Source organism: Anomaloglossus baeobatrachus, chromosome 5 (genome assembly GCF_048569485.1).
Source record: "Anomaloglossus baeobatrachus isolate aAnoBae1 chromosome 5, aAnoBae1.hap1, whole genome shotgun sequence".
NCBI lineage: Eukaryota > Metazoa > Chordata > Amphibia > Anura > Aromobatidae > Anomaloglossus > Anomaloglossus baeobatrachus.
The window spans coordinates 53,119,567-53,147,402 of NC_134357.1; the positions used below are offsets into that span (position 1 = coordinate 53,119,567).

The 27,836-nt window shown below is 47.9% G+C and overlaps 2 protein-coding genes across 2 annotated transcripts in view; one reads left to right on the plus strand and one right to left on the minus strand.

Annotated features, from left to right (window-relative positions):
• The window catches only part of LHPP (phospholysine phosphohistidine inorganic pyrophosphate phosphatase), a 33,875-nt gene extending 8,790 nt beyond the window's left edge, over window positions 1-25,085 (minus strand). The window contains exons 1-3 of the mRNA XM_075348508.1: window positions 24,934-25,085; window positions 721-908; window positions 238-391 (exon numbers count right to left, since the gene is read on the minus strand). Of these exons, the coding sequence (XP_075204623.1) occupies window positions 238-391; window positions 721-908; window positions 24,934-25,052 (461 nt within the window). The 5' untranslated portion in view covers window positions 25,053-25,085. The remainder of the gene's footprint in view (window positions 1-237; window positions 392-720; window positions 909-24,933) is intronic.
• Window positions 24,936-27,836, plus strand: part of NKX1-2 (NK1 homeobox 2) — a 30,371-nt gene continuing 27,470 nt past the window's right edge. The window contains exon 1 of the transcript XR_012754214.1: window positions 24,936-25,095. The gene's annotated coding sequence lies outside the window, so the exon portion shown is untranslated. The remainder of the gene's footprint in view (window positions 25,096-27,836) is intronic.

Genomic DNA, 27,836 nt, shown 5'->3' on the forward strand with positions numbered 1-27,836 from the left:
GTTCCCTTTAAGCTGGATATAAGCACTAGATGTGTATTAACCTAAACTAAAGATGAATTATCTAATGTGTATTGTGCCCCCCTAATTTTCCTTGATATCGGATGCCGGGATGATAAGACTCGGGAAGTAGCATTTGTTCCTTTTGTTTGGCATGAACAACCAATATTCCTACTCATGTTCGTTAATTTGGATTCCAATAGCTAATTCCATGGACACGTAAGAAACTGAACCACTCACCCTTTCCCAAGAGATATCAGCACTGGTTTCTCCAAGTTCACCAACACCTGAAATGCTTGGTTGACATTTTGATAGGAGAAGTTTTCGGCAGCGTCTCCGATCACAACACAGTTGGGTTTGGATTTATCAATGGAGTCAAATTCTGGGAGAAGATCTAAAACAAAAAAGGTGGTGGACATATACATACCATTCACTGATCTATCACAGTAAGCACTTCATTTTTCAAAATATCATGTGGGGTGACCGGTCGATATTGACTTTTAGGTTTGCTATATCCAATGAGTGGTGGTGGAACTCATGGCCTTCTGAAGAGGCTATTTGCAAATATTAAAGGTGTCATGAACGATGTAAAAAATCTTGCATAAATCAGTATTTGTCTGAATAAACCATTCTTTGATATATTATCCACCATCATCTGCTCGGGTATATGACTTCCATTATTGGACTGGTACAGTATCCTGGCATGAAGCTTCTTCCACTCACCGTCATGGACTAATAAGTGAGGGCGCAATCCCTGTTCCAGCATCAGTTTTCTTGCAGCAGGTCCTGGAGCCGTTACTTCATCTTCACATATGTTGAAACCAAACTTCTGCAGTTTTCGGACAAATTGGGCTCTTGTGGCCTGAGACTCATTTGTGCAGAATCGCAACTTCAAACTAGATTGACGGATCCTAGTGAAGAAGACCGGAGATTTCGATTGATAAAATCGGAGTCCATAAATGTGCAGGCACAAAAATCATGCACATGAAGTGACATTTCTTCTCTTTGAGAAGACCAATCTATAACTAGATCATATTTTTTTGGTTTCGGAGTTTTAGGCCCCTTATACCATGTGTATAGTGGCTTTTTTCGTTGAGCGGGGCACTCTACTCAAAGATAATTTTTTCATTGCAACTTTGGGCACCTGTAGTCAAGGGATTTTTTGTGTTATTTATTAGTTAGCAAAAGTGGATATGTTAGAAGCAAGAAAAATGGGCAAGTGTAAGGAACTGAGTAATACAGACAAGGGGAGAATTGTCTTGACTGGACAATTGGGTCAGAACATCATAATGACAGGTCACAGTATGCAGTGATGCAGTGGGTGGTTAGAACCTAGGAACAATGGTCCAAGTTAGGACAACCAGTTAACGGACGGCAGGACAATGGACACCTGTAACGCTTTTGGCCGGATTAGTGTCATTGAGCGGGATTAGTGGACCCACTGGACTACAGGGGGATGGGATTACCTTTTAATGGGAGGGGGTTAACTGGGAAGGGCTTAACTAAGCACCCACTGCGAGGCGGACGCCAGGTACCAATCCCAGGGCAGTGACTGGAACTGTGGCAGCTGACCCCCAGGTCAGGTGACGGACTCAGGGTACAGGCGGGGTGACTGTGGCAGGCCGGACAGGCGAGTACGGACAGGAATGGTGGGCACGGCAGGGGCAGACAGGTGTCGGAAGGCAGGTACTGGAAACGGACACAGGGTTAACATGACGGGAGCTCAAAACCTGACAACTAGATAGGTAGCAGACTGGAACACGGACTAAGAGCATTGTGCAGGCACCTCCCCTAATTGGAGGATGCCTTAACCAAGCTGTGCCTCTGAGCCATTAGCTGAGAAGCATTTCCTGGAAATAGCACGCCAACCCTTTATGAGGAGGGCCGATGCATGCGTGTCTTAGGTTAAGGCTGGAGCCACACGGGGACTACTGCGATCCCCTTATATGACACTCGGCTCATGCTGGCAGTAAAGCAGAGCCGAGTGTCATGCGAGTGTCCTTGCTACTGAGGTCCGTTCGTGCAAGCAGACCTCAGCTGCGGGGGGCGGGCCGGCACTCAGGAGGGGAGGGAGGGATTTCTCTCCCTCTCTCCTGCATAGCCGGCTATTGCCATTCTCACACTGCACTTGCGGTACACCGGTGTACCGCGAGTGCAGTGCGATTTTTCTCTCGCCCCATTCACTTGAATGGGTGCGAGAGAAAGAGTCTCGCATTACAATCGCAGCATGCTGCGATTGTTTTCTCAGTCCGATTAGGGCTGAGAAAATAATCGCTCATGTGTGCTCACACACATATGGAGATAAGGTATGCACACCAGTGACTATGCAAGGGGAATACATGTAATAGCAGAAACTGCTGTGTGAATACTGACATGAAAAATTCAATAGCTATATGTAAGAATGAAATGTGAAAAATGGAACCTGCATTACTGCCATGAATATATGAATAAAGAGAAATTTAGCTACTGAATTGATCAATGCAATAGAGCCCCAACACTACGCCAAAGTATTTCCCTACGTTGGGGTCCCTAGCTTGTGTGTGTCCTCTCATGCAGTTAAAAAACTTACCGTGTATGGGAAGCTGAGACCCAGTCTATTTATGCGTATGATATGGATTGGCAATAGGTGTGGTTGGGGAGGGTTCACAAACGAAAAACTACTAACAAATAAGGAATAACGTTTGGAACTCCATTCTAAGTCTGAACTGGGTGCAAAAACCTAAAAAAACATCACTATATGGAGATAAGGTATGCACACCAGTGACTATGCAAGGGGAATACATGAAATAGCAGAAACTGCTGTGTGAATACTGACATGAAAAATTCATTAGCTATATGTAAGGGTGAAATGTGAAAAATGGAACCTGCATTACTGCCATGAATATATGAATAAAGAGAAATTTAGCTACTGAATTGATCAATGCAATAGAGCCCCAACACTACGCCAAAGTATTTCTCCCCTTGCATAGTCACTGGTGTGCATACCTTATCTCCATATAGTGATGTTTTTTTAGGTTTTTGCACCCAGTTCAGACTTAGAACGGAGTTCCAAACGTTATTCCTTATTTGTTAGTAGTTTTTCGTTTGTGAACCCACCCCACTCACACCTATTGCCAATCCACATGATACGTATATATAGCCTGGGTCTCAACTTCTCATACACGGTAAGTTTTTTAACTGCATGAGAGGACACACACAAGCTAGGGACCCCAACGTAGAGAAATACTTTGGCGTAGTGTTGGGGCTCTATTGCATTGATCAATTCAGTAGCTAAATTTCTCTTTATTCATATATTCATGGCAGTAATGCAGGTTCCATTTTTCACATTTCACCCTTACATATAGCTAATGAATTTTTCATGTCAGTATTCACACAGCAGTTTCTGCTATTACATGTATTCCCCTTGCATAGTCACTGGTGTGCATACCTTATCTCCATATACTGATTTTTTTTAGGTTTTTGCACCCAGTTCAGACATAGAATGGAGTTCGTTATTCCTTCCTTCCTTGTGTGCTCACACACAGGCTAGAATTGGTCCGAGTGGAATGCGATGTTTTATAGCACTCCACTCGCACTGTTTTTCTCTCCGTGTGTCTTAGGCCTAACTAATGGGAACCCTGTGTGGGATGTACAGGACTTGGGAGGTGAAGGAGGCCACAGCATACATGGAAGGTTGCACGGCAGCAGGGGAAAACGGGACCGAGCTGGGGCAGTGAGTAAGTCTACAGCAGCCAAGGTTCAATGATGCTGGTGGGAGTGAAGCCTAGCCTGTCTAGTCCGATCCCGCAGATGATGGAAGTGCATTGTTGGGCAACCCAAACCAGTCAATACCAAGCCTGGTATTGACTGTCAAAGCCATCCTGGTATATCAGAAGGAGAAACTAATGATCCCAATGCAAAATCTGTGGTTGTACAATTCAGAGAAAAGTAAGTTTTGGGGACAAAGTCAGCCCTGAGGTTAAGTATACACCGCGCTAGAGTAGAACTGGGAACAAGAGTTGGAGGAGCGGAGTCCGAGCCCTTGTGGTACCTCAGGCCTCAGCAGCTCGAGGTTAAATACAGCTCTATGGCTTGTCTGTGGCCATCAGACAGATGAAAATTACACATAACACTTAACGTGTAATTGCCCTTCATAACATGAGCTTTTCTCTTTTAAATGAGGCCATTTGGATAAAGAGATAACGAGATTCCAGCGTACGTTACTAATGTACCAGCGAAGCGTGGCGCACTTGGAGGGTAATGATGCAGGTGAGCAAAGCATACGAGGGACCAATTATCCCTAATAAATTACTATGCGACCTTCTCAGAACAGTGAGCAGAGGGCGACAGGAGGAAAGGGCCGAGGCAGCATCTGTTCTCTCATGTTATGGTGAATACTCCCAACAAGTGCCCACCCGAACCGAAATATACGGACGAACACAGCCATGGTCCCAGAAATGTGCACTTGATGGCCAAACTTTTATTCAAAGTTCACTACTGTATATGTGAATTTTAGAAATCTACTAAGCTCTTGTGGTATCGATATGCAATGACAAAGGTCCTGGAGTGGAGGGTCTACTGGCACAGGTGTGTGGAGGGTGCAAGGCAGTGCTCTCTAGACCAGGGCACTTTACTACTACTATAGTGTTGGCAAAGCTGGAAAAGGATGGTTAAAGCCATGAATCACACAGGACCATTTCCAAATTCACAACTGATGTTAAAACACCGGCCAAAACAACATGAGTAATAAGGCCCGGTCACACACACAGATAAATCTTTGGCAGATCTGTGGTTGCAGTGAAATCATGGACATAGTTACATTTGTACACAGCCACAAACCTGGCACTGATTGCCCACAATTTCACTGCAACCACAGATCTGCTGCAGATTTAGCTCAGTGTGTGACAGGGCCTTTATGGTCGCCGAGGAGCAGCGAGTGACCGGAAGTGGACCCAAAGGACCTTACACCGGTCTCCCCTGAAGGAGCTAACCTAGAGCTAACTCCAAGGGGACTGTCAGGCACAGCCCCAGGGGCCTAAATGCACGACCGCCAGGACCAGTGGTATCGGCTCTACAGACAGAAGCGTGTAATACTATTGTATGTACTGAGGATTTCGATTGCGTTAGGGCAATGACAACCAGAGACAGGTTCTTGGTGCAAAGACGTTTTATAATATGTAACCACAATATGTACACAGGACAGAATATACACAGTAGAACATAAACACAGTAAATACCTGCCGGGTTCAGAGCAAAGGGGAATTCCCGGGACCGCGCACCGGACTCCCCCAGGGAGACCACCAGGAGCGAACCCCTATACAGGGGCTGTCTGGCAATCACCCCAGAAGGCCTAAATGTGCAGCAACCGGGACACGAAAGGGCAACAGGTATAGTCAAAAAAATGTCCATACGTGATGTGAGTCCTAGGGTGGATATGAAATGGAAGGGACCGGGCAGAAGTGCCGACCAGAGACGGCAGACAGAGTCCGAGCACAGCTTGATGAGACAGGTGAAGTCCAGAGCTGGTGTCGGGTGTTTCAACAGGATCCAAACAGCAATCAGGAGATGAGAGCAGCAGGGCAGGAGTACACAGGAAGCAGTATACTCAGGCAACTAGACAAAGCTTAGGGGCGGGCTTTTAAACAGATGAACAGGAAGTAGGGCAACAGAACAGAAAACTCCATGTTAACAAAGGGCAAGATCACTCAGAAGAAAACTGGAAATCCCGGAACTCTGACAGTACTCCCCCCCCCAGAAACGGCCTCAGGACGAAACTGATGAAACTGAGCAACCTTCCGGGGTGCTCGGATGTTACCCACAGGTTCCCAGGAATCGTCCTCGGGGGAGTACCCCTGCCAACGTACCAGATACTGAAGCCGATGCCGATGGAGCCGGGAGTCAATAATGTCCTCAACCACAAACTGCTCCTGGCCATCAACCATCACTGGTGGAGGAGGAGGCACGATACGACCATGAAACGTATTAGGGGAAACGTGAAAGACCGGGTGTACCTTTAAATTGTGCGGCAACCTCTGCCGACAGGCCACAGAGCTCACTATCCCGGTGATCTTGAACAGACCAATGAATTTCTGCCCCAGCTTCTGCGAAGGAACACCTAGTTTCAGATTCTTGGTGGATAACCACACCGAGTCCCCTACCTTATACAGTGCCTACAAGTAGTATTCAACCCCCTGCAGATTTAGCAGGTTTACACATTCGGAATTAACTTGGCATTGTGACATTTGGACTGTAGATCAGCCTGGAAGTGTGAAATGCACTGCAGCAAAAAAGAATCTTATTTCTTTTTTTATTTTATTTTTTTAAATTGTGAAAAGTTTATTCAGAGGGTCATTTATTATTCAACCCCTCAAACCACAAGAATTCTGTTTGGATCCCCTAAAGTATTAAGAAGTATTTCAGGCACAAAGAACAATGAGCTTCACATGTTTGGATTAATTTTCTCTTTTTCAAGCCTTTTCTGACTAATTAAGATCCTCCCCAAACTTGTGAAGAGCACTCATACTTGGTCAACATGGGAAAGACAAAGGAGCATTCCAAGGCCATCAGAGACAAGATCGTGGAGGGTCACAAGGCTGGCAAGGGGTACAAAACCCTTTCCAAGGAGTTGGCCCTACCTGTCTCCACTGTTGGGAGCATCATCCGGAAGTGGAAGGCTTATGGAACTACTGTTAGCCTTCCACGGCCTGGACAGCCTTTGAAAGTTTCCACCCGTGCCGAGGCCAGGCTTGTCCGAAGAGTCAAGGCTAACCCAAGGACAACAAGGAAGGAGCTCCGGGAAGATCTCATGGCAGTGGGGACATTGGTTTCAGCAAATACCATAAGTAACGTACTCCACCGCAATGGTCTCCGTTCCAGACGAGCCCGTAAGGTACCTTTATTTTCAAAGCGTCATGTCAAGGCTCATCTACAGTTTGCTCATGATCACTTGGAGGACTCTGAGACAGACTGGTTCAAGGTTCTCTGGTCTGATGAGACCAAGATCGAGATCTTTGGTGCCAACCACACACGTGACGTTTGTAGACTGGATGGCACTGCATACGACCCCAAGAATACCATCCCTACAGTCAAGCATGGTGGTGGCAGCATCATGCTGTGGGGCTGTTTCTCAGTCAAGGGGCCTGGCCATCTGGTCCGCATCCATGGGAAGATGGATAGCACGGCCTACCTGGAGATTTTGGCCAAGAACCTCCGCTCCTCCATCAAGGATCTTAAGATGGGTCGTCATTTCATCTTCCAACAAGACAACGACCGAAAGCACACAGCCAAGAAAACCAAGGCCTGGTTCAAGAGGTGAAAAATCAAGGTGTTGCAGTGGCCTAGTCAGTCTCCTGACCTTAACCCAATTGAAAACTTGTGGAAGGAGCTCAAGATTAAAGTCCACATGAGACACCCAAAGAACCTAGATAACTTGGAGAAGATCTGCATGGAGGAGTGGGCCAAGATAACTCCAGAGACCTGTGCCGGCCTGATCAGGTCTTATAAAAGACGATTATTAGCTGTAATTGCAAACAAGGGTTATTCCACAAAATATTAAACCTAGGGGTTGAATAATAATTGACCCACACTTTTATGTTGAAAATTTATTAAAATTTAACTGAGCAACATAACTTGTTGGTTTGTAAGATTTATGCATCTGTTAATAAATCCTGCTCTTGTTTGAAGTTTGCAGGCTCTAACTTATTTGCATCTTATCAAACCTGCTAAATCTGCAGGGGGTTGAATACTACTTGTAGGCACTGTACATGGGTGTCTGTTTCCGGTGAGTGTCTGCCGACTTCTTGTAACGCTCCTGAGCCGAAGCCAAAGAGTCCTTTAAAACCTCCAGATTCCGTTGTAGCTCCGTCAATCTGTCCTCCACCGCTGGCACCGAAACCGCCACCGGTGACCTAGGCAAAATATTCGGATGGTAACCCAAGTTAGCGAAAAAGGGCGTTACCTTAGTGGAGCTGCTCTGAGTGTTGTTATACGAGAACTCCGCCAAAGGAAGCAGCTGCAACCAATCGTCCTGCAGATGGCTGACATAACATCGTAGGTACTGCTCCAGGGTTTGATTAGTCCGTTCGGTTTGCCCATTTGTCTGGGGATGGTATGCAGAAGACAAACAGACATCAATATGGAGTGCCGAACAAAACCCTTTCCAGAACTTAGAAGTGAACTGCACGCCCCGGTCAGAGATGATCTCATCCGGTACCCCATGCAACCGAAATATATTCTGGATAACCAAATCCACTGTCTTTGCGGCTGAGGGAAGACCGGTACATGGAATAAAGTGAGCAGCCTTTGTCAACCGATCCACTACCACCAAAATGGTATTGTTACCGCCCGAGACGGGCAACTCCACAATAAAATCCATTGAGATGGATCCCAAAGGTCGAGATGGTACGGGTAACGGTTGAAGGAGTCCCGTAGGAGCCACACGAGGGACCTTGCACCGGACACAAACCACACATGAGTGGACATAGTCTTTCACATCCTTTAAACAGGTAGGCCACCAGAAAAAACGACTCAAAAATTCCTGTGTCTTCTGTACCCCCCTATGACCTGCCAACACGGAGTCATGGACCAACTTGAGAACCCGAAGTCTTACAGCCTCCGGGACATAAATACATCGCTCTCTCGACCACACACCATTCCGAAGGACAAGAGTCACATCATTCGGGGGGGCAGCAAGAAATACGTCACCATCATAGGCCAGCTTGATGTCCTTCCACAAGTCCTGGTCCCGGATTACTCCAACAAAATTGGCATCTGATAAAACGGTCTGAGACGGGGTTCCAGGCACGGAGTCCATGGCGTGGATTCGGGACAAGGCATCGGCTTTCCCATTACGTGACCCTGGACGGTATGTAACGATAAAATTGAACTGGTTAAGGAACAGGCTCCAACGGGATTGCCGTGGAGACAGGCACCTGGCAGATTTAAGGAATTCTAGGTTACGATGGTCTGTGAGAACTATCACTTGTTGCGCTGCTCCCTGTAAGTGGTGTCTCCATTCCTTAAAAGCAGAAATAATCGCCAACAATTCCTTGTCCGCAATGTCATAGTTCTTTTCTGCAGGGGACAACCGGCGAGAAAAGAAAGCACACGGGTGCAAGAGACTCTTGTCCCCAGTCCTTTGTGAAAGGATAGCCCCTAATGCATAATCGGAAGCATCGACTTCCACAATAAAAGGGAGTGCGGGATTCGGGTGTATTAGTATGGGCGCTGAGGTAAAACAAACCTTGAGACGATTGGAAGCTTCCTGGGCCTGGGCGGACCACACAAACTTCTGCCCCTTTTTGGTTAACAGAGTGATAGGACGGACGATCTCTGAAAAGTTACGGATAAAGCGTCTGTAAAAGTTAGCAAAACCGACAAAGCGTTGTACCTCCTTGATGTTTCCCGGTTCCGGCCAGTCTAGAATTGCCCGTATCTTGCCAGACTCCATGTTCAATCCCTGAGGAGAGATGACATATCCTAAAAATTGTATATTTGAGCAATGGAATTCGCACTTCTCCAGTTTAATATACAGGTGGTTATCCCTCAGACGGGTAAGTACTGTCTTGACGTGCTCCTGGTGTTCCTGTAGGGAATCAGAAAAGATCAAGATATCATCCAGGTAAATCACCATGAACTGGTCCATTATATCCCTAAAAATATCGTTGACTAGGTGTTGGAAAGCCGCAGGGGCGTTACAAAGTCCGAAAGGCATCACTAGATACTCATAATGTCCATACCGACATCTGAACGCTGTTTTCCACTCGTCCCCGGGACGTATGCGGAGTAGATTATATGCCCCACGGAGATCCAATTTAGTAAATATTTTGGCCTGTTGTACTCTCTCCAATAGTTCGGGAATCAACGGTAACGGATACCGGTTCCGGATGGTTATCTTATTTAGTTCCCGGTAGTCGATACAAGGTCTCAGAGTCCCCTCTTTCTTTTTCACGAAAAAGATGGGTGCCCCTGCTGGTGAGGTAGAAGGTCGAATAAATCCCTTGGCTAGGTTTTCATCGATGTAATCTTTTAGTGCTTGTAACTCAGGTGCCGCCAACGGGTAGACATGACCAAACGGGATCTCTGCCCCTGGGAGTAAGTCTATGGGACAATCATACGGTCTATGCGGGGGAAGCCGATCTGCTTTTTTTTTGTCGCATATATCAGCGAAGTCATTATAAACCGGGGGTAGAACAGGTACCTGTACAGTGCCCTCCGCATTCGGTGTTACTGGAACCGGTACAGTTGGACTAATGGTCGGACCACTCTGGGGTGGGAAGGATATTTCTTTAGTCTCCCAATCGATGACTGGATTTGTAGACCGCAGTCAAGGAATTCCTAAAATTATCGGAAAATGGGGAAAAGAAATCAACATGAAAACAAGGGTCTCCTGCTGACCTGGTTTCATCACACATTCAAAGGGTACTGTCTCCCGATCAACTGGTCCGGAAACTAATGGAGAACCGTCTACCGTCTCCATGGTAACCAGTGAGGATCTTTGTTGAGTCTGGATACCGTGTTTCCTGGCAAAAGAAGAGTCCATGAAATTTCCCCCTGCCCCAGAGTCTATCATAGCAGATGTAGGAATTAACTGTCCCTCCCACCGTATCTGAATGGGAAGCGAGCAATGGGTGTATTTCCCTTCTGGGTCCTTAGGTGAAGTTGACATCAATGTCGAGGGAAATACCGCATCCAGGTGTAAACTTGCCTCAGAGATATCGGACTCTGCGTCCGTGTTGTCACACTCTGCCATTGCTGCCAGTACCTTATTCGGGCGATTTGGACGTTTTGGGCAGTCAATCAGAAAATGGTCCGATTGACCACAATAGAAACACAAACGCTCACGGAGCCGATGTTCACGACGTTCGTTGGTCTCTCGCCTTTGTAGAGAGTCCACTTGCATAAGAACATCCTCGGCCTCCCGTGGCGTCTTGTGAGCGGGTTCTTTAGAAGGAAACGCAAAGTTGGTTACCCGGTTTACAGCTGCCCATTTTTCCTGTCTGCGTTCCGTCAAGCGGGTATCGATACGCACACAGTGTTGGAGAAACAGTTCAAAATCCTGTGGAGATTCGGCACGAGCTAACTCGTCCTTGATGGTACCGGACAGACCCTTTCTGAAAACTGACAATAGCGCATTGTTTCCCCAGTCGGTGTCTACCACTAACCTTTTGAACTCAGTGGCGTATTCGACGACAGACCGCTTTCCCTGACGTAAGGAAAACAGAGCCGATTCAGCGGTAGCACGGCGATTAGGATCATCAAACATTTGCGCCATTGCTGTTAAAAAGTCATCCAGGTTATTTAAACGGATATCACGATTCTCAATCATAGGATTAGCCCAAGCCAGTGCTCGTGAGGTTAACAACATGATTATACATAACACTTTTGACCGGTCAGACCGGTAATAATCAGCATGTACATCAAAAAACAGTATACACTGGTTAACAAACCCACGGAACTGACTTCGATCACCACTGAAACGAAATGGAGGTAACCTAGGCATACCGGGAGCTGATACGGATGTAGCGGGGGTGGCTTCCTGAGCCTTCATTCTGGATTGCAAATCCTGAATAGCCGGACCCAGTACCTGGTGATCATGGCCCAGCTGTACCTCCACATCTCTAAGCTTAGTTTGCACCTCCTCCATCTCCTGCTGCAAGGAGTTAATCATGGAGAAAAGCTGATCTACTCGTGTCTCAGTCATTGCCCCAGCGAAATCCTCTTATTGGCCTGAGTATAATGTAATACTATTGTATGTACTGAGGATTTCGATTGCGTTAGGGCAATGACAACCAGAGACGGGTTCTTGGTGCAAAGACGTTTTATAATATGTAACCACAATATGTGCACAGGACAGAATATACACAGTAGAACATAAACACAGTAAATACCTGCCGGGTTCAGAGCAAAGGGGAATTCCCGGGACCGCGCACCGGACTCCCCCAGGGAGACCACCAGGAGCGAACCCCTATACAGGGGCTGTCTGGCAATCACCCCAGAAGGCCTAAATGCGCAGCAGCCGGGACACGAAAGGGCAACAGGTATAGTCCAAAAATGTCCGTACGTGATGTGAGTCCTAGGGTGGATATGAAATGGAAGGGACCGGGCAGAAGTGCCGACCAGAGACGGCAGACGGAGTCCGAGCACAGCTTGATGAGACAGGTGAAGTCCAGAGCTGGTGTCGGGTGTTTCAACAGGATCCAAACAGCAATCAGGAGATGAGAGCAGCAGGGCAGGAGTACACAGGAAGCAGTATACTCAGGCAACTAGACAAAGCTTAGGGGCGGGCTTTTAAACAGATGAACAGGAAGTAGGGCAACAGAACAGAAAACTCCATGTTAACAAAGGGCAAGATCCTTCAGAGGAAAACTGGAAATCCCGAAACTCTGACAAAGAGTCTGTGAAATCCAGTACAGATGTGCTCAGAAGTAATGATACAGAGGTGGTGACTCAGACGTGACCGCGACGAGGTGGTGACTCAGACGTGGCCGTGCAGAGGTGGTGACTCAGACGTGGCCGTGCAGAGGTGGTGACTCAGACGTGGCCGCGCAGAGGTGGTGACTTAGACGTGGCCGCGCAGAGGTGGTGACTCAGACGTGGCCGCGCAGAGGTGGTGACTCAGACGTGGCCGCGCAGAGGTGGTAGTAGTAGGAGGCTCTAGGAAGAGACGCAGATTAGCGGGTACAGGTAACTGGTACTAGGACACGTGACGCAGGACTAGACACAGTAACGGGCACGGGACCTGAGAACTAGCAACACACTATGGATAGGCATCGTTGCTCAAGCGCCTCCCCTAAGAGAAGAGTGCTTTCTATAGCTTCAGGGTGATAGGTGACCCCAGGAGTCACTTCCGGGTAATAGGGCGCCGACCCTTTAAAAAAGGGGGCGTGGCTGTGTGCACTTTGGGCACTTCCAGAAGACCTGCGTGTGACCTTGAATCAGGAGGGAGCTGCGGCAGGCCCCGGGGCAGGGACAGGGCGCATGGGTACGCTGGGCAGGTGAAGAGAACAGCGCCCTCGCCTAGGCATTAGAGCAGGGGGGGGGCACCGCACCGGGATCAGGCGCTACAATAAAACCTCATTCAGATTTCAGAAAACTGCACCGAAACGGCGTCAAAACCGTTTTTGACCAAAAAATCCAGATTTGGTGCTGAAAATTTTTATACCATATTCTTGCACTTAAGCTACACCTCCTGGCAAAAAAAATCGCATCACTATCGCATCAAAACTGCATGGTGTTTTGTTGCGTTTTTTTGCCAGGAGGTGTAGATTGGGTGCAGTAATATGGTGTCGAAATTTCAGCACAAAATCTGCATCTCTTGGCAAAAAAAAGCTCAATTTTCTGCCAGGAGGTGAAGGTCTATGACCTCAGTGACCTCACTTGAGGTGAGGGCATTCAGTTCAGTGAAGTCACATGAGATCAGGTTATCTGCGGTCACAAGTGGAGGACCACGGGAACCTCCAACTGTAACCGCAAATAAACTGAGTGACGTCATCGCTCAACACTGTGGCTCAGTCTCTCCCTGAAGCTCACAGCATGAGGTCATGTTCTGTAGCGGCGCACTGTGCCTTCTGTAATGTAGAAGAATTGGAATCTTAATGGAACCTCATTTGGATTACATTGGACCTGGGTGTTTTAGGGATTAATAAAGGGGTGAAAGGGTGTTTTTTTTGTATTGTATTTTAAAGAAAGGATTTTGGATCTCCCCAACCTGAGAATACCAGCCCGGAGTTGTCAGGCTTTATTGTGGCTGGGTATCAAAGTTGATCAGGGGTGTCGAACGCAGTTTTTTAAAAATAATTTCATTTTAAAAAGAGATGCATGTGTTTCCACTATTTATGATACACAGCCAAGATAAGCACACAGCTGGGGGCTGCATCTTGTAGCCGTATGCTTTATCTGTGCTTGTTATAATATGGGGGGACCCTATGCCAATTTTTGTATTTATTTTTACACTAATATAGACACACAGGCAGCATCTTTGTGAAAAGACACTTGGTGCAGTTAGCAACTAAACCAACAGGTGTCGCTTAAGTACATCTAAACAAGATACACTAGCATAAACCCTAGGAGGAGCAGAACCCAGCTTAGAGTAATCAAAACAGGCCGAGGTCAATGCACAGAGAGGTAGCGTCAGGACAAAAGGGGAAACAGAGACAGAAACAGAACAAGCCATGACCAGTAAACCAAGGAAGTCAGTCAGGGGGTAGGGAAGAGAACGGACAACAGAAATGGGAAAGAAAGGAGGAGGGTAATACAGCTGGGGGTCTATGGAGGGAGTTGGGCAATACATCGGGACAGGTGGAGACAAGGAGGTGAGACGGAGGGAGTCACAGGGAGGTCAGGGAAATCAGACATGGGCGAAGGAAGGCAGTCAGGAGGACTGGAGGAGGGGAACGATAGCGGGACAGGATCAGGGAAGACACAAGCAGAGCACTAGCCGAGCACTAACCAAAGCCAAGCCGGAAATAACACTGGCAGTGCAACAGCAGGGTCAGCTCTGCTATAAAGTGGAGGAAGGTCCAAATTGAGGTTAGAATGATCCCTCCCCCATGGTCTGAGGCTGAAAACCCAGAAGGGATCGCAAGGGGTAAGCCAACTGTGCAGGGGGCCGGCCAGCAGAGCAAGGTGAGACACTGGCTCTGTAGGACGACGGGCCTGCAGAGCATGGTCATGACAATCTTTGATTGAAAGCAGCCCAGACATTGTCACACAGGGTGGGGGCGCATCTGACTGCAACCAATCAGGACTAGTGGTGGGTGGGGTAAGCAGTGCATATGCATGAAGGATAATGAGCGGGCCCAGAAGTAGTGTGAGTGGACCCGGAATCAGTGTACAGCCTCACAAGCACAAGACACTCGGTAAGCACAATGCACCTGCGTTCCCTTTTTTTCTTTATTTTTCTTTAATTACCCTAGTTGATGAACCTGGATTGTTACTCGGAGTTCCCTGAGAACGGGGCCAGTGCTCGGGTACTTTTGATCCCATGTGGATCTGCGCTTTTACAGTCCGGTTCTGCCTTTCCCTACTCCTTACAATGAAAGTGTAGGGAAATGTAATATTTGTGTGCGTGAGGTGTAGCCCAAAAATATTCCTACGCCAATACAGACAAAAAAAAAACTAATAATTCTACCCAGAGGGGATCATTCACGATCTATAATAACGCTTGTGTTTGGGCGTCTGTATTGTACATTGCAAGCGTTCACTTTCCAAAATTAAATTAGAATTTCTGTAAATGGACACGTGTCAATAAAGAGGGGGAGCAATAAAACCCGTGCACACTTTGGTACCCCAGCCTCACCTCCAGGCCGCCTTCCTGCTCATTATCTGCAGTGTAACGCCGCTCGGCAGGAGGTTAATGTGATCCTAATTCCCGCAGACAATCAGGTCTTCTGATCTTTTACGACTTCCACAAAACATCTGTGTTGGTAGAACAATTACCTGCGTAGATGCCCGTGTGCTGTTTAATCATTAATCGGCTGAGGGCTGGAATCTGGAGTGTGATCAGGGCATCTGTCCCCTCATTACACACGCCATGGACTCATCAGTAACAATCACACATATTGTAATAAGGCAAAAGAAGTTGTATCTTAGAGGATCACGAAAGCGACATTCCTGCCCGGTATGGTTACTATAAAAGAAACGCAACGTCTCATTCTGCTCCTTCTATGTTAAGTCTTTTCCCCAAATAACGAATGGATAATCATTTATGTTCTAACATCCTTAGAAGAAGCAGACGGCCATCCGAGTACACAGCGAGCCACTTCTTGGGACTGAAAGAATGGCGCTTAGGGTAAATGCAAACCTGCCGCATGGACTGTGGATTTTCATCCAGATTTGCCTTCATAAATGTAATACCAGCTATTAGTAATATATGTAATTATATGTAATCTATGTAATATACTCGAAACTAGTGATGAGTGAGCACTACCATGCTCGGGTGCTTAGTACTTGTAACTAGTGATGAGCGGGCACTACAATGCTCGGGTGCTTAGTACTCGTAACTAGTGATGAGCGGGCACTACAATGCTCGGGTGCTCAGTACTTGTAACTAGTGATGAGCGGGCACTACCATGCTCGGGTGCTTAGTACTCGTAACTAGTGATGAGCGGGCACTACCATGCTCGGGTGCTCAGTACTTGTAACTAGTGATGAGCGGGCACTACCATGCTCGGGTGCTTAGTACTCGTAACTAGTGATGAGCGGGCACTACAATGCTCGGGTGCTTAGTACTCGTAACTAGTGATGAGAGGGCACTACCATGCTCAGGTGCTCGGTACTTGTAACTAGTGATGAGCGGGCACTACAATGCTCGGGTGCTCAGTACTTGTAACTAGTGATGAGCGGGCACTACCATGCTCGGGTGCTTAGTACTCGTAACTAGTGATGAGCGGGCACTACAATGCTCGGGTGCTTAGTACTCGTAACTAGTGATGAGCGGGCACTACCATGCTCGGGTGCTTAGTACTCGTAACTAGTTATACTCAGGTACACGAGTCGCACCCATCTGAGCATCCAACTACTCATTACGAGTACTGAGCACCTGAGCATGGTAGTGCCCACTCATCACTAGTTACGAGTACCGAGCACCCGAGCATGGTAGTGCCCACTCATCACTAGTTAAGAGTACTGAGCACCTGAGCATGGTAGTGCCCACTCATCACTAGTTACGAGTACTGAGCACCCGAGCATGGTAGTGCTCGCTCATCACTAGTTACGAGTACTGAGCACCCAAGCATGGTAGTGCCCGCTCATCACTAGTTACGAGTACTGAGCACCTGAGCATGATAGTGTTCACTCATCACTAGTTACGAGTACCGAGCACCTGAGCATGGTAGTGCTTGCTCATCACTAGTTACGAGTACTGAGCACCCGAGCATGGTAGTGCTCGCTCATCACTAGTTACGAGTACTGAGCACCCGAGCATGGTAGTGCTCACTCATCACTAGTTACGAGTACTGAGCACCCGAGCATGGTAGTGCCCGCTCATCACTAGTTACGAGTACTGAGCACCCGAGCACGGTAGTGCCCGCTCATCACTAGTTACGAGTACTAAGCACCCGAGCATTGTAGTGCCCGCTCATCACTAGTTACGAGTACTGAGCACTCGAGCATGATAGTGCCCGCTCATCACTAGTTACGAGTACTGAGCATTCGAGCATTATAGTGCTCGCTCATCACTACCCGGTACATATGGCCCTATCAGTATTTTTGTTCCATGTGTTTTTCATTATTTTTCCCCTTTTGATAGCAGTCACATTATAATCAATGCACTTTTTCACATGTACATTTTTTGTGAACAATTATCAGCAACAAGAAAAAATGGAGACATCTTCTAATTTGAGCTCAAACTCGCACATGTAGGTGAATAGATGTCATCCGTCAGCTTTCCATTAAAGTTTAATCCCTAGGAAAGGCTAAGATGCAGCATTTGGAGTGCACGCTGATGTACTCACCAGAATAAGTCCAGCTTTTGTGTGTGTGCAGCTTCTTCTCCGGTGATATACCGCCATACACCGCCATATACCGCCATATAACGTCATTACGTTGTAAGTGTAATTGAACTAAAAACCTCTAAAAAGACTGAACATTTTAAAAGGCAAATAGCTATAAATTCCGAGCCGGGCTCCCCGGGCAGACGCCTCCCACAGTGCGGGATCATTTTATGGGCTCTCTATGGGCACATGCTTGGCGGTACCAGTGCCTTGTTCTGCCCGGTGGGAGACCCCGCGGACACCCGCCAGCAGATGCTCACTTCTTCTGTCACGCTCACAACTTTATTGCAGGTTCTTCAGACAGAAGTTGTGTGCAGATCTCCAATAATACGCTGTAAACGTCCGCCCAGCCCGCTATTCACATGCGAGGGGGGAGCGGAGAAGAATGTCACCCCCTCCTGGTCTCTATCGATCGGACACACTTCCCAATGAAAACATTCATTCAATACACTTGTCACTACAAAGTTCCAAGACAACGAGGTAAACAAAGGACTACAAGCACATGTACGTTTTGAAGAGTAACTAAACTTTTTTTTTTTTTCTCATTTTGTCCAGTATGGAAAGTTATAATATTTTGGAAATCGCTTTACACCGTGTGCAGAATTATTAGGCAAGTTGTATTTTAGAGAATTGTTTTTTATTATCGATCAACAACTATGTTCTCAATCAACCCAAAAGACTCATAAATATCAAAGCTTAATATTTTTGGAAGTTGGAGTGGGTTTTTTTTTAGATTTGGCTATCTTAGGAGGATATCTGTTTGTGCAGGTGACTATTACTGTGCCGAATTATTAGGCAACTTAATAAAAACCAAATATATTCCCATCTCACTTGTTTATTTTCACCAGGTAAACCAATATAACTGCACAAAATATAGAAATAAACATTTCTGACATGTAAAAACAAAACCCCAAAAAAATTAGTGACCAATATAGCCACCTTTCTTTATGATGACACTCAACAGCCTACCATCCATACATTCTGTCATTGCTTGATCTGTTTACGATCAACATTGCGTGCAGCAGCCACCACAGCCTCCAGACACTGTTCCGAGAGGTGTACTGTTTTCCTTCCCTGTAGATCTCACATTTTGAGGGACCACAGGTTCTCTATGGGGTTCAGATCAGGTGAACAAGGGGGCCATGTCATTATTTTTTCATCTTTTAGACCTTTACTGGCCAGCCACGCTGTGGAGTAGTTGGATGCATGTGATGGAGCATTGTCCTGCATGAAAATCATGTTTTTCTTGAACGATACCGACTTCTTCCTGTACCACTGCTTGAAGAAGTTGTCTTCCAGAAACTGGCAGTAAGTCTGGGAGTTAAGCTTCACTCCATCCTCAACCCGAAAAGGTCCCACAAGTTCATCTTTGATGATACCAGCCCATACCAGTACCCCACCTCCACCTTGCTGGCGTCTGAGTCGGAGTGGAGCTATCTGCCCTTTACTGATCCAGCATCTGGCCCATCAAGAGTCACTCTCATTTCATCAGTCCATAAAACTTTTGAAAGATCAGTCTTAAGATATTTCTTGGCCAAGTCTTGACGTTTTATCTTATGTTTCTTGTTTAAAGGTGGTTGTTTTTCTTCCTTCCTTACCTTGGCCATGTCCCTGAGTATGGCACACCTTGTGCTTTTTGATACTCCAGTAACGTTGCAGCTCTGAAATATGGCCAAACTGGTGGCAAATGGCATCTTGGCAGCTTCACGCTTGATTTTCCTCAATTCATGGGCAGTTATTTTGTGCCTTTTTTGCCCAACACGCTTCTTGCGACCCTGTTGGCTATTTGCCATGAAACGTTTGATTGTTTGGTGATCACGCTTCACAAGTTTGGCAATTTCAAGACTGCTGCATCCCTCTGCAAGACATCTCACAATTTTGGACTTTTCAGAGCCCGTCAAATCTCTCTTCTGACCCATTTTGCCAAAGGAAAGGAAGTTGCCTAATAATTAAGCACACCTTATATAGGGTGTTGATGTCATTACACCGCACCCCTCCTCATTACAGAGATGCACATCACCTGATTTACTTAATTGGTAGTTGGCTCTCAGCCTATACAGCTTGGAGTAGGACAACATGTATAAAAATTATCATGTGATCAAAATACTCATTTGCCTAATAATTCTGCACAGTGTATTCGAGAATTTGTCTTTATTGCTGTATAAAATGTATTTAAATGTCTTCAAAACCCCGACTTATCCACAGTGTATTTGCCTGCCATAATCTGGACTGATAGTCTTCTCTGAAAATAAGACTTAGCAGGAATTTTCTGCATTTTCGGCGTAAGGCTTAAATATAAGTCCTACCGTGAAAAATAAATAAGCCCTCGTCGCAGTCCAATAATGAAGTGTCCATGCAGCTAAAAAAGATAAAGATACTGCAGAACACTTCACTATAGAAAGCAGAGACCCCAAAAGAGAAAAGAAAGAAGAGAGAAGACCCTGAAATCATACTCACCAGACCGCGAACGGGAGGACCTGCAGTGGAACGCACATACACCCATCAGATCGCACACACCCATCAGATCGCACACCCACACACATCAGATCGCACACCCACATACATCAGATCGCACACCCACACCCATCAGATCGCACACCCACACACATCAGATCGCACACCCACACCCATCAGATCGCACACCCACACACATCAGATCGCACACCCAAACCCATCAGATCGCACACCCACACCCATCAGATCGCACACCCACACACATCAGATCGCACACCCACACCCATCAGATCGCACACCCACATACATCAGATCGCACACCCACACCCATCAGATTGCACACCCACACACATCAGATCGCACACCTATACACATCAGATCGCACACCCACACACATCAGATCGCACACCCACACACATCAGATCGCACACCTATACACATCAGATCGCACACCCACACACATCAGATCGCACACCCACACACATCAGATCGCACACCCACACAAATCAGATCGCACACCCACACACATCAGATCGCACACCTATACACATCAGATCGCACACCCATCAGATTGCACACCCACACACATCAGATCACACACCTATACACATCAGATCGCACACCCACACACGTCAGATCGCACACCCATCAAATTGCACACCCACACACATCAGATCGCACACCTATACACATCAGATCGCACACACATCAGATCGCACACCCACATACATCAGATCGCACATCCACACACATCAGATCGCACACCCACACAAATCAGATCGCACACCCACATACATCAGATCGCACACCCACACACATCAGATCACACACCCACACACATCAGATCGCACAACCACACACATCAGATGGGCACACCCACACACATCAGATCGGCACACCCACACACACACCCATCAGATCGGCACACCCACACACACACCCATCAGATCGGCACACCCACACACATCAGATCGGCACACCCACACACACACACACAGACCCATCAGATGGGCACACCCACACACATCAGATCGCACACACACACACACACACACATCAGATGGGCACACCCACACACATCTGGTCACACACACACGCACTCACCACGTTCGGCGATAAGGACTGCCTCCGGCTAGCAGAGGAACCTGGGATGTAGTGCAGCACGAGGACCTATGGTGGAATGTATCGATGTGTTCCACCGCAGGTCCTGGCACTCCACTGCACTGCATCCGATGTTCCTCCGCCAGCTGGAAGCAGTTGGTAATATGTGTGTGTGTGTGTGTGTGTGTGTGTGTGTGTGTGTGGGTGTGTGTGTGTGTGTGTGTGTATAATCTGTTGTATGTGAGTATCGAACAGAATTAGGCAAGGACCCGCCGATGATCACAGGAGGATGTGGGAGCGACGCCGACGTCCGGGGTCTGGTAAGTATGAGTCTTCTGGGAAGGGTGGGGGGACAGCATTTTTTTAGGAGTAAGCCTCCGAGAATAAACCCTACCCTGAAAATAAGCCATAGCGCATTTTTTAGGGGCAAAAATAATATAAGGCAGTGTGTTATTTTCAGACAAAAATGGTATCAGTATGTGCTCGTTTGGAGTACAGATGATTGCAGTGATGCGTCAGCGCCTGTCTCCACCTCTGAGTGTCCTGTTTATCAGACCGATCTCCTGCAGCAGCTTATCCCTGGACTAAGGGGTACCTTGCACGTTGCGACATCGCTACTGCGATGTCGTCGGGGTCAAATCGAAAGTGACGCACATCCGGCGCCGGTAACGACGTTGCAACGTGTAAAGCCTAGATGCACCGATAAACGATCGCAAAAGCGTCGTAAATCGGTGATCTGTGTAGCGTCGGACATTTTCATAATTTCGCTGCAGCGACAGGTACGATGTAGTTCCCCGTTCCTGCGGCAGCACACATCGCTGTGTATGAAGCCGCAGGAGCGAGGAACATCTCCTTACCTGCGTCCACCAGCAATGAGGAAGGAAGGAGGTGGGCGGGATGTTTACGTCACGCTCATCTCCGTCCCTCCGCTTCTATTGGCCGCCTGCCGTGTGACGTCGCTGTGACGCCGCACAACCCTCCCCCTTAGGAAGGAGGCGGGTCGCCGGCCAGAGCGACATCGCAGGGCAGGTAAGTGCATGTTTAGCTGCCGTAGCGATAATGTTCGCTACGGCAGCTATCACACAATATCGCGCTCGGCATCGCTACAATCGGCCTGCGATGTCGCAGCGTGCAAAGTACCCCTTAGTGACACACACTTACATGCATTTTTTTTTTTACATGAATGAGGAGAAATCACCTAATAATTTTTTTTTAAAAGAAAGTTTAGTTACTCTTTAAAGGCAACCTGTCACCAGGTTTTTCCCTTATAAGCGGCGACCACCACCTGTAAGCCCCTATATACAGCATTCTACAATACTATGCAAATGTCCCCAATCTACTCTGCATAACATTAAAAATGGCTTTTACTATACTCACCTATGGGGCGGACCAGTCCGATGGGATAAACCTGGTTTCTTGAGGGGTGCTTCACACACAGCGAGCTCGCTGCCGAGATCGCTGCTGAGTCACGCTTTTTGTGACGCAGCAGTGACCTCATTAGCGATCTCGCTGTGTGTGACACTGAGCAGCGATCTGGCCCCTGCTGCGAGATCGCTGCTCGTTACACACAGCCCTGGTTCGTTTTCTTCAAAGGCGCTCTCCCGCTGTGACACACAGATCGCTGTGTGTGACAGCGAGAGAGCGACAAAGGAAGCTAGCAGGGAGCAGGAGCCGGCGTCTGGCAGCTGCGGTAAGCTGTAACCAAGATAAACATCGGGTAACCAAGGTGGTTACCCGATATTTACCTTAGTTACCAGCCTCCGCAGCTCTCACGCTGCCTGTGCTGCCGGCTCCGGCTCTCTGCACATGTAGCTGCTGGACACATCGGGTTAATTAACCCGATGTGTACTGTAGCTAGGAGAGCAAAGCTAAGCGGTGTGCGCTGGTAACTAATGTAAACATCAGGTAACCATACCCGATGTTTACCTTAGTTACCAGTGTCCGCAGCTTCCAGACGCCGGCTCCGTGCAAGCGCAGCGTCGCTTGCACGTCGCTGCTGGCTGGGGGCTGGTCACTGGTCGCTGGTGAGATCTGCCTGTTTGACAGCTCACCAGCGACCATGTAGCGATGCAGCAGCGATCCTGACCAGGTCAGATCGCTGGTCGGATCGCTGCTGCATCGCTAAAGTGTGAAGGTACCCTTAGACTGTACAAGTTCTGAAATTTGCACACTGTCCACACAGGCTCCTATGAATGGAGTACTGATAATAGCAGCAGACTGCATGGCTCCTATGGGGCCGGAAAGATAGGAGGGAGGACAAGTACCAGCACTGGTACTGGGCCTGATCGATGGGGTGCGACACCAACCACCTACCCCCTCCCATGCTGGTGTCCATACTTTCTGTTTTGTATGAACAGGCATGTGTATGTCTTGGACGTGTAGTGCCCCGGCAGCGGTTGAACCGCTCGGCTCCGGGTGTTGCTACTGGCGTCTTGAGGGTCTGTGGACCCGGGGGCTCAGGGTCACTCCGAAACGTGATGGTGGGTTATTTACAGGGGAGTTAGGTAGTTTGTGACGCCACCCATGGTGTGCGGTAATAGGGAGTACCACCGCTGCTGTTGGGAGTACCCGGGGTGATGGAGTGGGGCAGCCAGATGACGTTACCCTCCATGGGTATGGAAAGGCCCCGGGACACTGAATGCTGTGATGGAGTGCAGGGGGAGCGCAGACTCGCTGGTAGCACGGGTTAATCAGGTACTCAGAAGGAAAGCAGATGCTGACAACGTGGTAAACCAAGTCTCTGGGTGCCGCTGCCCTCTTGGGGAGCTCATCCGGGTATCCGTCCCCTGCAGCACTGCCTGGTGGTCTGTGGCCTGCCTCCGTGCACAGAACCTGGTGCTTGCAGCTTTCCGGGCCCCGCTCCCCACTTTTTGGTGTGAAGGAGTTGTGCTCTCAGGAGCTCACACTTGGGATTTCAGTGGGCCACTTGTTTGGAAAGCCCTATCCCCCTCGTTGCGCTACTGGCCCGATCTCTGAGCTTTGTGGGAACAGTCCATAAAGGCCCTATCCTCCGCAGGTTAATTGCCGGGTTGCTTGAAGCCTCTCCCCGACCTAGGGTCCAGTATCCCGACGTGCTTTCGGCCCCAGACCGGCTATCGGACTGCAGCTGCCGAACGTCCTCCTCGGCTAGCCAGGCTCCCAGTCCCAATATCCCAAGACCGGGTCTCCGACTCCTCCGGGTACAGACCACCGTCTGCAACCCAATCTGCTTCTCCCCTGGGAGCTCCAATTGCCTGACCCCTAGGTGGGCGGCCCTATTCCAGCTTAGCAGCCCACTGGTGTGCCTGTGTGGTTAGGATTTTTAGATGCTGGTGGAGGCAGCACTGCAGGATGGGAACCCAGAACCAATAGGGGTTGAGTCCTGCACTAGACATAGTGTGCTGGGGCGACCTGACTAGTGCAGGGGCGTCACATGAACACTGCAGCCAATCACAGGTCAGGTGGTAAGCAATGTGTGACTGCTGTGGCTTTTGATCGGCTGCAGTGGTCACATTAGTCTGGACTGAGCAGAAAGTTCATTTGCAGGTATCACCGCCCAGTACAAATCTGTAATGCTCTGTGACTGTGCGAGCTCCTCTATATATAGAGCAATGTACTAAGTATAGCTGCCACCTGACAGCAAACACTGCCAGAAACCGTCACTGGGATACAGTATACAATGTGGATACAGCACTGACTACAGAGAATAGTAAACCTCTGTGCTCTGATGTTTTATGGATCTCAGCAGAGTAAAGAATTGCAAAGTTTCTATCGCTGGGGAATCACATTGACGCCGATCTAATTGAAAAGACTGAATTGGAAGAACTTGACTATACAGGTCACGTGACAGAGACAAACTGAAAATAAGCCACGCCTCTTCGCCGGACCCTAGCCCCGCCCAGTCACTTACAAACCACGCCCCGCCGCTCACCTGCTAACGGCCTCAGGGGAGCCAGTTATGGCGGAGCCCCCCGCGGAGCCGCCGCTGTCATACAGCACCCCGCTGACGTCCAGCAGCACCGCCCGGACCCCGCTACTCCAGGACGCCATGACCAGCGGCGCCTAGCTAAACCGGGCCGCGCGCACATATGACGTATGTAGCAGTGGGGCATCATGGGAAATGTAGTTCTGATATGGAAGCTGCTTGTTTTAGCGCTTGGACCTCGTTAGTGATAAAGTCACCAGAAGTGCAAATATTTAGTGAAAAAGATAACTCATAAATATGTGCGAGAGTCCCTGATAAAAAATACATAAAATATGTCTAGAAAAAATGGAACCGCATGAATAATAAACAATCTATTGGCTTCAAGGAATAAGACAAAGATTCAGAGGAATGGGATGTAAGTTTATGTGTGCAGTGCATGGGCTCCAGGCCCTGCGGGACACCGCTTTTAGGCCACTCCTGAAAAAAACCAAACAGTGACATCATTGTGCTGCGTGTACCGGCTGTGACGTCATTGTGTTGCCTACACCGGCTATGACCTCATTGTGTTGCCTGCTTCAGCTGTGGCGTCATTGTGTTGCCTGCTTCAGCTGTGGCGTCATTGTGTTGCCTGCTTCAGCTGTGGCGTCATTGTGTTGCCTGCACCAGATGTGACGTCATTGTGCTGCCTGCACCTGCTGTGATGTGACATCATTATGCTGCCTGCACCTGCTGTGACATCATTGTGCTGCCTGCACCTGCTGTGACATCATTGTGCTGCCTGCACCTGCTGTGACATCATTGTGCTGCCTGCACCTGCTGTGACATCATTGTGCTGCCTGCACCTGCTGTGACATCATTGTGCTGCCTGCACCTGCTGTGACATCATTGTGCTGCCTGCACCTGCTGTGACATCATTGTGCTGCCCGCACTGGCTGTGACATCATTGTGCTGCCTGCACCGTCTGTGACCTCATTGTGCTGCCTGCACCTGCTGTGACCTCATTGTGCTGCCTGCACCTGCTGTGACCTCATTGTGCTGCCCGCACTGGCTGTGACATCATTGTGCTGCCTGCACCGTCTGTGACCTCATTGTGCTGCCTGCACCTGCTGTGACCTCATTGTGCTGCCTGCACCTGCTGTGACATCATTGTGCTGCCCGCACTGGCTGTGACATCATTGTGCTGCCTGCACCGTCTGTGACCTCATTGTGCTGCCTGCACCTGCTGTGACCTCATTGTGCTGCCTGCACCTGCTGTGACCTCATTGTGCTGCCTGCAGCGGCTGTGACCTCATTGTGCTGCCTGCAGCGGCTGTGACCTCATTGTGCTGACTGCAGCGGCTGTGATGTCATTGTGCTGCCTGCAGCAGCTGTGACCTCATTGTGCTGCCTGCAGCGGCTGTGACCTCATTGTGCTGCCTGCAGCAGCTGTTAAAAGGCAAAATAAAGTAGCACTTCTTTCTTTTGAAACTTTTACCAAAAGAAACTGACAAAGTAAGACCAGAGAAGCCAGATCACCGATTGCCGATTGATTAGCTCCACAGCATGGAGCAACGTTCCTGCCGAAGACAACACCGATCGCCAAACAACAAAATAGGATCCTGCTTCACATTTTTATTGGTGAATATATACTGTGGATGAAATAAGTATTGAACACGTCACCAATTTTCTAAGTAAATATATTTCTAAAGGTGCTATTGGCCTACATTTTTCACCAGACATCAGTAACAACCCATCCAATCCTCACAGGCAAAGAAATCAATCCATAGATTTCCATAAATTAAGTTATGTGTAATAATGAGAAATGATACAGGGAAAAAGTATTCAACACATGAAGAAAGAGAGGTGCAAAAAGTCATGGAAAGTCATGACACCTGCTGATATCTATCAATAATTAGAAAGCAATCCTGCCACTTAGTGGAAAATAATATCAGCTGACTCTACTGATGGCCTATAGAAAGGTGTCTCATTACCAAGGTGCCACACAAGAAACACCTAATGATGGGTAAAACTAGTGAGCTGTCTCAAGACCTTCACAACCTTTTTGTTGCATTGGCATTGGATACAGAATAATTTCTAAACTGTTGACAGTTCCAGTGAACACTAGAGGCCATAATCTGGAAGTGGAGAGTGATTTGTGTGCTTTTTCCTGCAGAGGGACAGCGATCACATAACGGAGACAGAGCGAGCGGTGTCAATCAATATAGAAGGAATAGCAGTAAATCTAAATAAGTGGGTGGATCGGTGCACCAATGCACGTATTCACACCAAGGGTGCACTCAGTACAATAAATTAGTTTTTTGAAGCAATGGATTTTAATTTTTGCTCCATTTCCCACAAGGCCATGGGGTTAGTGTGAAGTCTAAATTTGGGGTTACAGACTTACAAATTGACTTACATTTCAGGCTTTAGGAAGCTGCGTATTCCCCTTTCTGTAGGTACAAGCTGCACAATGCCGCTTTCTGGGCTTGATGTCTATGTCTAATAATGAATCCGACCAGCCGCACCTTTGAAGGCCAAACCGCGCCGCGCTCCCTTATCAGACCAAGCCACACGCTGAGAGTATTGATTTCAGCTTGCTCTAGTCATCAGGACAGGTCGGGGGTGATACACACCCAGGATCAAAGCAATTTAAAGGCTGTACGGGCACAGAATATTAATGATGGATGGGAAATATGAAATAAGAATTCATAATGGAACAGGGGGAAAAATGATATCATAATTTACGGTTTCCTTATGAAGTGCAGGAAGATGTGTCTTTTCGGTCAGGAAAGGTACCAGATTATTGGAGCTCTGGAATTTATTCCAATACCTTTCATTTTAACCAAAACGAGGAAAATTGGATAAAACAGGAGACACGGAGTAATGTACAGGTGGAGAAGAATATAGTACAGCAATAGCTGCATAAGTAA